This window comes from Dreissena polymorpha, chromosome 3, assembly GCF_020536995.1.
Source record: "Dreissena polymorpha isolate Duluth1 chromosome 3, UMN_Dpol_1.0, whole genome shotgun sequence".
Classification (NCBI taxonomy): domain Eukaryota; kingdom Metazoa; phylum Mollusca; class Bivalvia; order Myida; family Dreissenidae; genus Dreissena; species Dreissena polymorpha.
This window is the reverse complement of record NC_068357.1, coordinates 45,823,296-45,838,001: the sequence shown is the minus strand read 5'-3', so window position 1 is coordinate 45,838,001 and position 14,706 is coordinate 45,823,296. Positions and strand designations below refer to the sequence as shown.

General features: G+C 36.7%; 1 protein-coding gene and 2 non-coding genes across 5 annotated transcripts in view; all 3 read left to right on the top strand.

Moving 5' to 3' along the window:
- Positions 1–8,228, top strand: part of LOC127873977 (actin, cytoplasmic-like) — a 387,026-nt gene extending 378,798 nt beyond the window's left edge. Inside the window, exons 1-2 of one of the 3 annotated variants that reach the window (XM_052418083.1) lie at positions 5,963–6,229; positions 6,891–8,228. In XM_052418083.1, coding sequence (XP_052274043.1) covers positions 6,104–6,229; positions 6,891–7,895 — 1,131 coding nt within the window. In that variant the 5' untranslated portion in view covers positions 5,963–6,103 and the 3' untranslated portion in view covers positions 7,896–8,228. Of the gene's footprint in view, positions 1–5,962; positions 6,230–6,890 lie in introns of those variants that run through there. The other 2 variants (XM_052418085.1, XM_052418084.1) reach the window with 2 other exon arrangements.
- A 5,272-nt stretch (positions 8,229–13,500) lies between these two features.
- On the top strand, positions 13,501–13,572 carry Trnaa-cgc (transfer RNA alanine (anticodon CGC)). The gene has a single exon. It is a non-coding gene; the product is annotated as a tRNA-Ala (tRNA).
- Positions 13,573–14,045: 473 nt separating this feature from the next.
- On the top strand, positions 14,046–14,117 carry Trnaa-ugc (transfer RNA alanine (anticodon UGC)). The gene has a single exon. It is a non-coding gene; the product is annotated as a tRNA-Ala (tRNA).
- The last annotated feature ends 589 nt before the right edge of the window (positions 14,118–14,706 follow it).

Sequence of the window (14,706 nt, the reverse complement as noted above, 5' to 3'; positions counted from 1 at the left end):
GGTAATGCTGTACGACAAGCCGGGCAAAAGCTTCAATTTAACCGCAAGGAGAAATCAATGACATCTCTTGAGGTTAAAAACCACTACTTATTTGTAGTTAATGGTTACAAACAGAGTATTACACTATACCACCGTAACAACTTAATAGCAGGTAATTAAAACCACATTTCGAAAACCGTGCTAATGTTCGCGAGACAAGTGCGTTTATTAGGAATGAGTGCTGCGGCACAATCTGGTCCGCAAACGATGTTGTCTCAGGCAGGAGTCAGTGCCAGATATGCTCGATTTATCATTGTCGAGTAAATTGTAGCAACCTTAAAAATACCCGTGGTACTTTTAAGAAGTATCCGAGCCGACAATAACCAATCGAGCGCCAGGTTTACATGATCTCTGAGCATGTCATAGAAATGGCACTTATACTTTTTGCGGAAGATGAATAACAAATGCTCTTTAACTTAGTATCAATCCAATAATTCAATCACTGGTACCATTTTACATCATTGACGCTGACTACATAGATAGCAACGATGAAGTGGATTAAAGAAAGTAGACTTTTACGACATCGCTTAAGCCAATATCCTCAGCATACTATTCGAGTGCTTGACAGATAACGTAAGCCATCATAGACAAATTGTTCATATTCAATAATTTATTAGACGATTTTTCAAAAATAAAGAAAAGGAAACAAAATAAAAATAAAATTGGGGGTGTAGGGGGGGGGGGTTAAGAGGGGGGTATATTGTCGGGTGTGGTCATTTATAAGACGATCTGTCAAAAATAAAAAAAAATGAAAAATAAAAATTGAGAGGGGGGATAGGGGAGGGGAGGTTGAGAGGGGGGTATAATGTGGGGTGTGGTCATTTATTAGATGATCTTTAAAAAATAAAAAAGGGAAAGGGAAAAAAAGTGAAAGGAAAAAAAAAAGTTTTTTTTCGGGGGGGGGGGGCAGGGATTCTGGGTTTGGGCGTGGGGTATTGTTTGGATGGAATCCATTGTGGTGTTCAGGTAAGTGTTGTTTTGTCAAAGTATTAATAAAATCTTATCATAAATAAAGAAGTTGTGGCAATGTAAGCAAAATGTTCAATTATCTAAGTACAAAAGGGGCAATAATTCTGTCAAAATGCTTGATACAGTTGTCTGCTCTTGTTAATAGGTTGGGGTCATGATGGTAAACAAGTATGCAAAATATGGAAGCAATATGTCAAGGGACACAGGAAATATTTGGGGTAGTACGCAAGCTATAACATTTGATATATTTTAAGTATAAAAGGGGCAATAATTCTGTCAAAATGCTTGATACAGTTGTCTGCTCTTGTTTATAGGTTGGGGTCATGTTGGTAAACTAGTTTGCAAAATATGAAAGCAATTATGTCAAGGGAAACAGAAAAACATATATAATAGTCGAGCTAAAAATGCTTCTGCCCAAAACAAAAACAGGCAACTAAAAAATTATTGTGTGACTCAAATAAATAAGAATACAAAAACTATATTCCATACCTACAGCTACACAGTTACACGAATAGCTTAATGGTGTGTCTATGTTTATTACATATTACTATTCGATGTGCTGTGCAGCGGGTTGTGATTTGAACGGCTGGTAATTGTTAAATATTCCGCTACCCCGTCACACTATTCCTGTATCCGCGTCTAGTGAGTCATTTCCGGTGAACACTCATGTTTATATCCTTAATTGTATAAAATTGGCTACATTATAGATATACACGGCATACTACTCTTGCCTTCATATAAACATTTTAGCTCGAATAGTATTTGACACTTTCCGCCTAAAATGGATTTTTGCTGAGAAGAGATTTTCTTTAAACGAAAAATATCATACAAGCGGAAAGTGTCATCCCTGATTTGCCTGTGCGGACTGGGATGACACTTTACGCACGTGCATTAAACCCCTTTTTCACAGAGCACGGCTCAAATGTATACTACTCAATGGTTATATACAGACCAGAGCATCAGAGCCGTAGCTTTCTGAAGGGTTTCCAGTCAACTCGTACCTAAGTCAACTCGTACCCTAGTCAACTCGTACCCGATTTGGTCAACTCGTACTTTAGTCAATTTTCAGATTGGTCAACTCGTACCTTTTTAATATTTGTTCTTTATGGAAACAAATTGTGATGAGTGTTTGCATGCATTAGATGTTTTTTTATGTTAATTGCAGGTACGAGTTGACCAAAAAAAGTTAATATAACTTTTATGTTTTTTTTACCAGGGTACGATATGACTTATTAAAGTAATAACCTAAGTATATATATATATATATATATATATATATATATATATATATATATATATATATATATATATATATATATATATATATATATATATATATATATATATATATATATATATATATATAATAAGAGAAAAAAACATGTAATACTTTTTTTGATTTTTATGGTTATTTTAATTGGCAAAAATATTGTGCATGCGTTTGGAACATACATTTTATTCACACAAAAACGTAACACGCCGATATTTGTCAAATGAATCAAGATATAACAGATGATACGATAATGCACAAAACAGTTGGTATTTGCGAATGGTTATGTTTACGCAAAAATATCCGTTATATATTCATGGAGCAATTTAATAACTAAATACATTTCGGAAAGCGGGTTAAAAGACGAACAATAATAAGTTCAACCAATTAGATGTCATAAATGGATTCATGTTATTAGAAGGCATCACAATTAATCGCAGAACACAATTGCTTCTTCCGATTTACCGCAAATACAGTGCCAACATGCCAGTGCTTGATATATGGCCATTAGAATCGCACGGGGGCTAATAAAATTCGACTGAGGTAACAGCGCTAATGAATTCTACCGCCATTTAAAAGCAATACACATCAAATAGCATTCTTTCCTTCTTTCCAAAATAATGCCTTGTTGTACAGTGCTTATTCAAACGATAAAACTAAATCATGAAGAAAAGAATTGTTATTGTTTTGCTTCTATTTCTAGTTAAAACAAAACAAAACAAAACATAAAAATACATATTTTAAATGCTTCTTTATAATGATGCTGAAAAATGTATGTTTAAACCCCCTCTTAAATTGAGAAAAAGTTTGGTTAAATATGTGAATGGAATTTACTATATATCAATAGTATGTTGAAATGTATTTTTTTTTTAATTCTTGATGGGAATCAATGTTTTGAACATGTTTGTTAAAATCGTATCACTTTAATTATGATTATGATGGTAAATATTATTGTAACGATTATGTACTTTTTGTCATCGCGATCAATATAATTATTATAGTTGATGTTGCTATTTTTACTATTATTATTTTTCAACTTCATATACTTTTCATTTACATGGTATGTAAAATGTGAATATGTTTTAATATGTTTGAAGGCCATATAAAAATAAGAAATGTGTTTGTCGTTATAAAGCAAACGATGAAATTTTAGAAACTATATCAGGAGAGCAATTTTGTTTATCCACTTTAGGTATAACAGAACATCGATTATAAACATACAGTAAACCATGCAATCATCAAAACGCGAATCACCGCCTTGAAACGGTCATTGCAAAGCATAAAGGGTTGTTACCGGATTAAGGGCTAACCGAACCTAATACTTAAAAAATTATACCATCGGACCACTAAGGACATACGAAGTGTGTTTTTTTTATATTTACATTTTTCATAAATATTAATTTATAAAATAAAGAATAATCTTGTTTAAACAAATGTTGTTGAAAAAATGTTGAAAATGGACTAACTTTTGAATGTTTTAACATATGATGAAACCAAAGACACGTATGCAACTTCATATTAAAAGGACACGAGTTTGCATAATTAGAGTTTAAACGCGAAGGAATCTTTTTTATGAAATCAGTAAACAGACAAACAGAGAGTCAGAGAGGAGGCCGAAAAGGACGTGATAATTGAAGTACATGTACATGTATACACTCGTCTACTTAATGGCGGGTGAATTATATATTGGGCTGATATTGGAATACATTAAATACAAACTTAAATATTAGGAAAATAATCATTTTTGTTTTCTGCCGTTAACACACCAGTGTACAACTGAAAAGTACACATTTTGTGAGTTTGTTGCCCTTTTATACTGCTTCCCTGGTGTTATCATTGAAATCTGTCCATATTGGCTGCTTTCAGGGAAAACGGGGCTTAATGCATGTCAAATAAGATTAGCCTGTTCACACTGATTAGCCTGTTCAATTCGCACAAGCTAATCAAGGACGACATTTCTGATTTTATAATGTTTTTCGTTTAAAGAGAGTCTCTGGTATTGGGATGACAATTAATGCATATGCATTAAGCCCTGTTTTCCCACAATGAATCTTAAATTGTATTTTTTATTAATGATTTTAACTGGACCAGTGCTTTAAGACACATTCTTTATAAATTTGAATGGGTTCTGTTCATTTAAAACTTACAATATAAAAAGCTACAACATAATTTTTTAAACTGAGTTGCGTCTAAACTTACAACAGAGAACACCTACAGTGCCTTCAGCACTTTGATTATTTTATGGTGTGACAATATATTCAATGTGAATTTTCGGTAACGATATCCGAACATAATGAGGCTTTTAATAATACATATACGCTTAAGATAAAACAAGTCGACGTACAAATAGACCTAATTAATTATGAAATTTCATACATATCGTGCTGAAGTAATCAAGTAAATCCGCCATTATATTACTTTGCTCGCTTAGAGAATGGACAGCCTTTTAACAGGCTGGTATAATTGAGATGCAAAACAGTCGCTTACTTGTTAGCAGTCTGAAAGTTTCGGAAATGATAAACGCTAGTAGTCGAAACATCGAGTGTAATTTTACTTGATTGTTCAGTATGCGCTTGATCATAGACCACGCACGCTTGATATTTCACTACGGGAGTACCAGTTTTCAGAAAACTGTCAACACTTACGCCAGTAGGATGAAAGGTCGATTTTGACTAGTTTCCTGGGTACTGAAGAGTCGTAGTTACGATTTATGTACTTATAGTACGCTTTTATGTATTGTTCCTAAAATGCGAGTCATATAGGTCCGATTGAAACTAGTATGGCATGAAGTAAACAACCAACATAGTATTGAGATTGAAAAAGGGCATTTATTACAAATGCCATTAAAGTGAGGGCATTTAAAACTGGATGCCCTAGAACAATGAATGTAATACAAACACAATAGTGAATAAAATATGTAGATTCATATAAAAACAAAACATATTGGTAAATGTAAACATACAAGTTATGTACAGAATGCCATAATGGGCGATAGAGAACCGCCACAAGGGTAAACAATGATTACCCACCGAAGGGTAACAATGATTTCCCAACGCCCATTGAATACGCTTATATGCATGAAGAAACGGGTTTTCGAAAGCAAAACCAAATTCAAATAATTGTTATTATTTGAATATTCGTTGCAATCCATAGGAACAATTAATCGCAAAAGTAATACTGTATTTAGTAAATATTTTTAGTGAATATGATCGAAGTTTGCAAAAAAGTATAAAACCAGTTGAGCTTAGCTTCGACCAAAAATTATGTGGCCGGGTAAGGTGAACACATAGCAAATATATAAGTGCATGTTACAACATTTGATGGCGCAGCTAAGATTAATATATTCATTTGTATTTCACTTTTCACGAAGGGTTTGAAGTCATATATTTCAATCTTCTTTACTTGATGGTATATAAAATGTATCGACCTACATTAATACATTTACGCGTTTAACTGCCTACATGTTGTGTCGATGGTAAATTACAAGTGAGTGGTTCCCGAAATACTTTGCTTTTCCCCAAATGGTCGATCGAGAAAATGAATAAATCCGGATCTTCTCGACAGGTGTCCGGTTCGATCTTTACGTGTTCTTAAATCGCATCGAACTCAGTTTCAAAACAATAACACCATATATGGATGTGTATGACCATTTATGGTAAAATATCGCAACCGGATCAGACTTATTGACATCCGGGAAATGACACACCACTACGTAGCTCAAACAAACGTATATTATAATGAAATACCCCTTTGCGGTTCGCATTCGCGTAGGGACTCGTTTTTGATAGGTCGTGTTTACGTGCTCTGAAAGAAAAACAACTCAAAATGGATGATAGCGATGTTCAAGCTTTGGTAGTTGACAATGGATCCGGTATGTGCAAGGCCGGGTTTGCCGGCGACGACGCGCCCCGTGCCGTCTTCCCCTCCATTGTCGGCAGGCCCCGTCATCAGGTTAGTTGATTTAAAGTGATATTGTAAATAATTTTAATTAAATGATTATTATTACTCAAATATCATTTGATATTGTTAATCGGTCAGTCAACGTAAAAGGTTATCTCTTTCAGTGCGGGAACCGAATTTTGAAGGCCTGTGAAAACAGTTTGGATCCAGATGAGACGCCACAGAACGTGGCGTCTCATCAGGATCCAAACTGTTTGCTATTCTGATAGTATTCTTTGAAAAAAATAGAAGAAAATGCTAATTTTAGAAATTTAGCCGACGACATTTTAGCAGACGACAAATTTCCCAGCATGCAAAGAGTTAAATAGCAAACAAATATTGTGACTGAACGGATGAGCATCGCAATTAACCCATCTATGCCCAGTGGACTCTCCCATCCTTCTAAATTGGATCAATTTATTTCCAAAATTAGGGATGTCTAGTATATTTATTTCTATATTTTGAATATTTCTTACAGAAATTTCTTTAAGCAAACAGCGCAGACCCTGATGAGACGCCGCATTATGCGGCGTCTCAGCTGTGTCTACGCTGTTTGCAATGTCCTTTTTTCAGGACACAAGGCATAAATGGGTTAACGTTTGATTCTGTCGCCATGTTTGCAGATTGACAACGAATTAAGCTTGGCTAATAATAAATGTCGTTCGTTCAACAGGGTGTGATGGTCGGTATGGGACAGAAGGACAGCTACGTGGGGGACGAGGCCCAGAGCAAGAGAGGTATCCTCACCCTCAAGTACCCCATCGAGCACGGTATCGTCACCAACTGGGACGATATGGAGAAGATCTGGCATCACACCTTCTACAATGAGCTCCGTGTGGCGCCGGAGGAACACCCAGTCCTGTTGACCGAGGCCCCACTCAATCCCAAGGCCAACAGAGAAAAGATGACCCAGATCATGTTCGAGACCTTCAACTGCCCAGCTATGTACGTCGCTATACAGGCTGTGTTGTCCCTGTACGCCTCCGGTCGTACCACAGGTATTGTCATGGACTCTGGTGATGGTGTGTCTCATACTGTTCCCATTTATGAAGGTTACGCCCTACCTCACGCCATTCTGAGGTTGGATCTTGCCGGGAGAGATCTAACAGATTACATGATGAAAATCCTCACCGAGCGTGGCTATTCCTTTACTACAACTGCTGAGCGTGAAATCGTCAGAGACATCAAGGAGAAGCTCTGCTACGTTGCGCTCGACTTCGATCAGGAAATGCAAATTGCCTCGACATCAAGTTCTCTGGAGAAGAGCTACGAACTCCCTGACGGTCAGGTCATCACCATTGGCAACGAGCGTTTCCGTTGTCCAGAGGCCATGTTCCAGCCATCTTTCTTAGGCATGGAATCTGCCGGTATCCATGAAACCACGTACAACAGCATCATGAAGTGCGACGTCGACATCCGTAAGGATCTCTACGCCAATACCGTTTTGTCTGGCGGCTCAACTATGTTCCCTGGCATTGCCGACCGGATGCAGAAGGAAATCACCGCCCTGGCACCACCAACCATGAAGATCAAGATCATCGCTCCACCAGAGCGAAAATACTCTGTCTGGATTGGTGGCTCCATCCTGGCCTCCCTGTCCACATTCCAGGCGATGTGGATCAGCAAGCAAGAGTACGACGAAGCTGGCCCATCCATTGTCCACCGGAAGTGCTTCTAAATGCCGCCAACACTGTGTTTAAAAATGCACGCTAGTTATACTGTGTAAACAGCGCGGAACCTACGCACTAATTATTAAGTGAACACTTAATTAAACATTAACAATTTAAGTTTGTTTTGTAATGATGTTGTGTTTTTTCATTACCGAGCAACCTTGTTTCATGGTAGCCTGTTTGAATATTTGTAATTGCGGTTTTCATCTGTAATATTGAGACGCGTTAGGACACGACGCCTTTGCCGTTTAGTATTATCTGGTTGCCTTTCATATTTTATATTGTTATCAAATTATACTTGTGTTATTACTTATTCGTACTAATAAAAAATGTTTTTAATTGGGTGTCTTTGTGACTTATTGACGATTGATTGGTAATGTCGGCCCCCGTACTACTAAAAAGAACCCGGGTGCTCTTGAGTATACTACAATGTTCCAGGGGTACAAACAGTATACTAAAAAGTACCCCGGGGTATAGCCGGGTACCTTTAAAGATAATTTCCGTTTACGGGGTACCGTTACGTTGTACCTGAACTGTGCCATCGTGACTCTGTTGATGCGGCTATTTACGGATGTATTTCTAGCTGAAATATGTTCGTTCTGCAATGTGTCCGAATAGCGAGAAAATACTGTTAAATCATTGTGTCAAAGTTTTATAATAAACATATTTATTGGTATATTAATAATCACTTGAAACCGATAGAATAAAATTAAGCGCCTTTAGAACATGTATATAGAAATAAAAATGGATGAATAGTTAAGGAATTAGCCTTTAGCCTTTTCATTGAAAAATCAAGGTTCGAATTCCCGTGATTTACGTTTTTTTTTCTTTCTTTTTCTTTTCTCTCGTTTTTGTGCACGAGATATTTCAACATCTTTCAAACTTTAACCTTAAATAGCATACTTCAAACAAACTAACAAACATCTATGTACATATACGTTATGATTGATACTATTGAAGTATTCGACATAAATTTCCTGTACTTAGTAAGCCCAAGTTAAGCTTTCTTATGAACATTCGGAAAACTAGGATTTCCGTTAACGACATTTCCGTCAACAAGTGGCCATTTGTCATGCGTTTAACAATACGCGTCCGAGTATGTCTTCCGAGACAACTCAACATTGTCAACATGAACCTTGCTCTTGAAAACGGGGTTCAATGCATGTGCTGGAAGTGTCATCCCAGATAAGCCTGTGCAGTCCGCACGGGTTTCAATGTATGTGCATGGAGTGTCATCCCAGATAAGCCTGTGCAGTCCAGGCTAATCAGGGATGACACTTTGCGCATAAACTGGATTTGCTTTAAAAAGATATTTAACAGAAAAATACACTAAGCGGAAAGCAATTGCATTAAGCTCCATTTTCCCAGAGCGAGGCCACGCCAGGTAAGCCAACTAAAGAATCCCCAATAGGGATACGCTTAAAATTATAAGTTGTACTTCCGGTAATACATACATTGACAGGAAAACTGTCTAAAATGAGCCTATAGACGTGAATACTTATTTAATTTTTCACATATTTGCTGTACTTGGAAACATTTTTTCCCTAAAAACTCAATACTATTCGACCGCACATACATAATTTATGGTAAATTTGAACTTAACATAGACTATTCTTAATTATCTGTCCCGTAATCGTTTTTCACGTGCTGACCTACATAGACAATATGGGTAGCATTTTACATTTTCATCGACATTCTTACTCGTAACAGTCGGATATTTTATCCAATTTGTCATATTTTAATATTCCACCTTTGCATCTACATCGCAATCTTCTCCTTTGTTGCAAATCGTTTTAGAACAGCCAAACAATTCATCAAAACCTAACCGCGATAAATAAATGGTATTGGGATACATACGTTGTATTCATAGTCAGCATATCTCTCGTTCGTGTGAATTAATTTAGGGGTCGAGTTATATTACAGTGCAGCAAGATATGACGGATATTAGGTCTACTAATATATTCTAGTACTATCAGTGATCACCATCATTATTACTGCTGGAATTATGTTTTGATGGTTTGCTATGTCATTCTTTGTTTTTAACACGGATTGACAAAAAATGAACTTCATCAGACGCACGGCTCCGGAGTAGGTAGTCCGAAAAAAGCCAGTTAATTTTTCTGAATGTAAATCAGTACAGCGATTTCTGGACGGATTCAAACGAATAATCTATATTAACCCATTTATACCTAGTGGACTCTCCCATTCTTCTAAATTGGATTAATTTGTTTTCAAAATTAGGAATGTCTAGTATATTTATTTCTATATTTAGAATATTTCTTACCGAAATTTATTTAAGCAAACAGCGCAGACCCTGATGAGACGCCACATCATGCGGCGTCTCATCTGGGTCTATGCTGTTTGCCAAGGCATTTTTTTATAGACGCTAGGCATAAGTGGGTTAATGTGCGGTCGAACATCATTGAGCTTTTAGTGAGCTTTCCAATTTGAGCATATATATCTTGAAAATCAAAACGACACACCTCTTTAGGCTCCACTTTGACAGTTTTCCTGTCAATTTATGTATCTCGGAAGTAAAAGTTTAAGCGCATACCTATTGGGGATTGATAAGTTAGTTTACCTTGCTTTCAGGCTCATACTTCATGGCACAAGTTTGCGACAAATCTGACAATATCAAGGGCATATATATAGCAAAGCAGTTGTCTCCCTTCAGGGTCTTGATACTATTTGAACCTCGGTCTGGGAAAGCTGGGCTTGATGCACGTGTGTGAAGTGTCATCCCAGATTTGTTATTATAATCATCACAGGTCAATCAGGAACGACACTTTCCCTTTTTTTTGACTTTTTCGTTTTAAGGAAGAACCTTCTTATGAAAGTCAGGATAATGCGGAGCGTGCGGACTGAATACACTAATCTGCCGTGACACTTTCCACACATGTATATGTGTGGGGATGTAGCTCAGTGGTAGAACGCGCGCTTTGCACGTGATAGGCCCCGGGCTCAATCCCCCGAATCGCTAGTACCTTTTTTACGTAATAGACCCACGACCTTTGTAAAACAGCCTGTATTGAGTGGTCTATATTGCTGTTCATGCATTTCACACAATCATACACGTTTTTCTTAATATGAAGATAGCACGTGTTAGAACATGTGAAGAACATTATCTGTTTCATTCATTTTATTCTTGTAAATGTGCGTCTTATCGAACTATTCTTAATTGTGAAGGAATTTAGTAGTTTGAACACGTTCAATCGATCATGCTTAGTAGAGAAGCAATCACAGTATATGTATAAGCATTCCTAGGTTCCGTGTTGAACCATTTATGGACCTTTATCTCTAATGATAACGTGCAAACGTGTGTATTATATTGATATGAGGACTTGTATTCTTGAACAGTTTCGTGTCTGTCATACAATAAAGAATTCGCGATGTTGAGATGTTCCAACGTTTATGTGACATCGATATGGGGATGTAGGTCAGTGGTAGAGCGCTCGCATCGCAAGTGAGATGCCCCGGGTTCAATCACCGGCAACACCAGTACTTTTCTTACCAGTTTCTGCCAAGATATACACACAAAGCCCTCTTCACCAAAATATAAAAATAATAAAATAAGTGCATAAATAAAGAAAGAAGTAAAAAATGCAAAAGTTAATACAGACGTGTAACAGTAGCAACACCGACAGGTGTACTGATTAAAACAATTTACGTACCCAGCCGTATCCACCAAAAATACAAACACAACTGTACATAATACATTAGTAAATAAAGGCGTGTACCAGTGGCAAGACCGGCAGAGATCTTAACTAAAATAAAACAACAAACGAACTGTGTCACGTTAATTACTATATTTATCATGCGGAGTTTTCTTGGTCAACACCCTCACGATCATTATCATACATACAGCCACAATAAACGCTATCGAGAACCACCTATTATAGAAGATTCTACGCAGATCTACGGCAACTCGTTGTGATGTACCGCATATAATTAAATATTGTTTATTTATAGACCATACATAACAATAATATTCCATATTAGTTCATTTGTAAGTTGCGTGGATTTGAAGGAATTGACCAATCAACTTTATTTTCTACGTCTTTATATAGACATTTTCTAACAACACCAACAACATGTATTCAACAGTGAAGCTTATGCTAGCTATAGCCTACATTATGTATGCATTATACAATATCTAAGTTATGGTAGAAGATCAGAGTTGGATGATAGTGTTATAAACTTGTTAAGATTGTAAGTTATGAAGGGAATAAATAATTGCATCTATTATTGCACACTAAATATCTACTAATTTACTTACAAGAGATACGGTTTGCAAAATTTGATGTACGGGAAAAACATAGTGATACTGATTTTTCAAAACGAAATTTATTTAAGGGAAATATTTAAATCATTGATTTAAAATACATTATTTATTTGGAACTTAATGTTAGATTGTATATACGCGTGGGCTTATAGCTCAGCGATGGAGCCGCAGATGTAGGTCAGCCCATACAGGCAGTAGTGAAGACACATCGGGACCTGTACTAAGACTCTCATTATTTCCACACCACACTATGTGGTAGAGCCGCAGATTTAGGTCCGCGCGTACATGAAGTAGTGAAGACGCATAGGATTCTGTACTTAGACTCTGACTTAGTGATAGAGTCGCATATGAAGGTCAACCCATACAGGCATTAGTGAAGACGCATAGGGTCCTGTACTTAGACTCTGACTTAGTGATAGAGTCGCATATGTATTTCCACCCATACAGGCAGTAGTGAAGACGCATAGGGTCCTGTACTTAGACTCTGACTTAGTGGTAGAGACGCATATGTAGGTCCACCCATACAGGCAGTAGTGAAGACGCATAGGGTCCTGTACTTAGACTCTGACTTAGTGGTAGAGACGCATTTGTAGGTCAGCCCATATAGGCAAAAGTGAAGACGCATCGGGTCCTGTACTTAGATTATGACTTCCACACTACACTATGTGGTAAAGTGCTCGCTTTGCACTTGAAAAGCCCCGGTTTCTCTTCCCGCCATCTCCAATATATCTATTTTACACAGATTTTAAACTTTATAGGACCAAGGCCCAACATTACTACATTTAATGTATTTCAGGTGAGGGTATGTGGGAATATATCTCAGTGGCAGAGCGCTCGCTTTGCATGTGATAGGCCCCGGGTTCAACTCCCGGCATCTCCAGTATCATTTTAGCAAAAATAGACCCACGAACGAAGTTACACAGTCTTCATGATGTGGTCTATATTGCTTGTCATATATTTCACACCATCATAAACGTTTGTCTCAATACGAAGATAGCACGTGTTCGAATATATGAATAATGTTACTCTTTTCATTCATTTACTTTTGTTAAATATGCGACTTATCGGAATACTCTTACTTTAAGAAGGTATCTAGTAGCTTGTACATCATCGATCGATAATGCTTAGTAAATAAGCAATCACAGTGTATGTAAGCAATCCTAGGTCCGTGTATAACAGTCGGGTATTAATGGACATTTATCTGTTATGATAGCGTGCAAACGTGTGTTTTATATTGATATGAAGAATTGTTTTCTTCAAAATTATCTTTTCTGTCAAACAATAAAAATTCTCAATTGTTAGATGTTTCAACGATTATGCGACACCACTGAGGGGATGTTGCTCAGTGGTAGAGCGCTCGCATCGCAAGTGAGAGGCCCCGGGTTCAATCCCCGGCATCTCCAGTACTTTTCTTACCAGTTTCTGCCAAAATATACACATCCAGCCACCTTCTCCAAAAAATAAAGGTAATACAATAAGTTCATCAATTAGAAAAAAAGTAAATAACACAAAAGTAAATATATACTTGTACCAGTAGCAACACCCACAGATGTACTAATTAAAACACTTTACTAACTTATGTCCTGTAATTTCATATTGCTAATACGGAGTTACATTGGTTAACCCTTTCACATTCATTATCAATACTAACGCCACAGTAAACGCTATCCATAACTTCAGGTATTTGTAGATTCAACGTAGATCAACGACAACTCATTATCATATATCTTAGATAATTCAATAATTGTATATTATTTCGTAGATCATATATAATGATGTTCCGTATGTGTTTATTTGTCAGTTGCGTGGATTTGATGGAATTGACCGGTCAATTTCTAAAATAGCTATATAAACATGTAACAATATTTGTAAATATGGGGATGTAGCTCAGTGGTAGAGCGCTCGCTTTGCATGTGATAGGCCCCGGGGTCAATCCCCGGCATCTCCAGTAGCTTTTTCACAGAAAAAGGTCCCCAGGTCATTTGACAAAATTCGATGGTCAGCAGCTTCACGTATATTTCACAAAACTATTTTCATGTTATACTTTTTTGAACTAATTGAAACTACTATTCGAAATTGTGTACAATATAAACAAATTGCCTGATTTGGTTAATCATTTTCGTAAAATATGCGTCGTTTCTCAATTGATTGACTCTGTCGAAATCTTCTACGTCTGAACCCTTTTTATGGACCATGCTTAGTAAAACGCAATCACAATGTATTTTAGAAAATCCTTAGTTCCGTGTTGAACAATGTATGCACCGGTATCGCCTAATTCCATATCGATAACATGCATATTATTTTAATATGGCATTGTTGTTGTTGTGCATGGTATACGGGTATTAACATTCTTATTAGATGGTCAGCTGCTTTGCTTGTATTCAACAAAACCATACGCATGTTATACTTGTTTTAAACTAATTATAACTAGTGTACGAAAATGTGTGCTATATGAACTAATTGCCAGATTTGTTTAATCACTTTTGTTAAATATGCGTCGTTTCTCAATTGATTGATTCTGTCGAAATCTACTACGT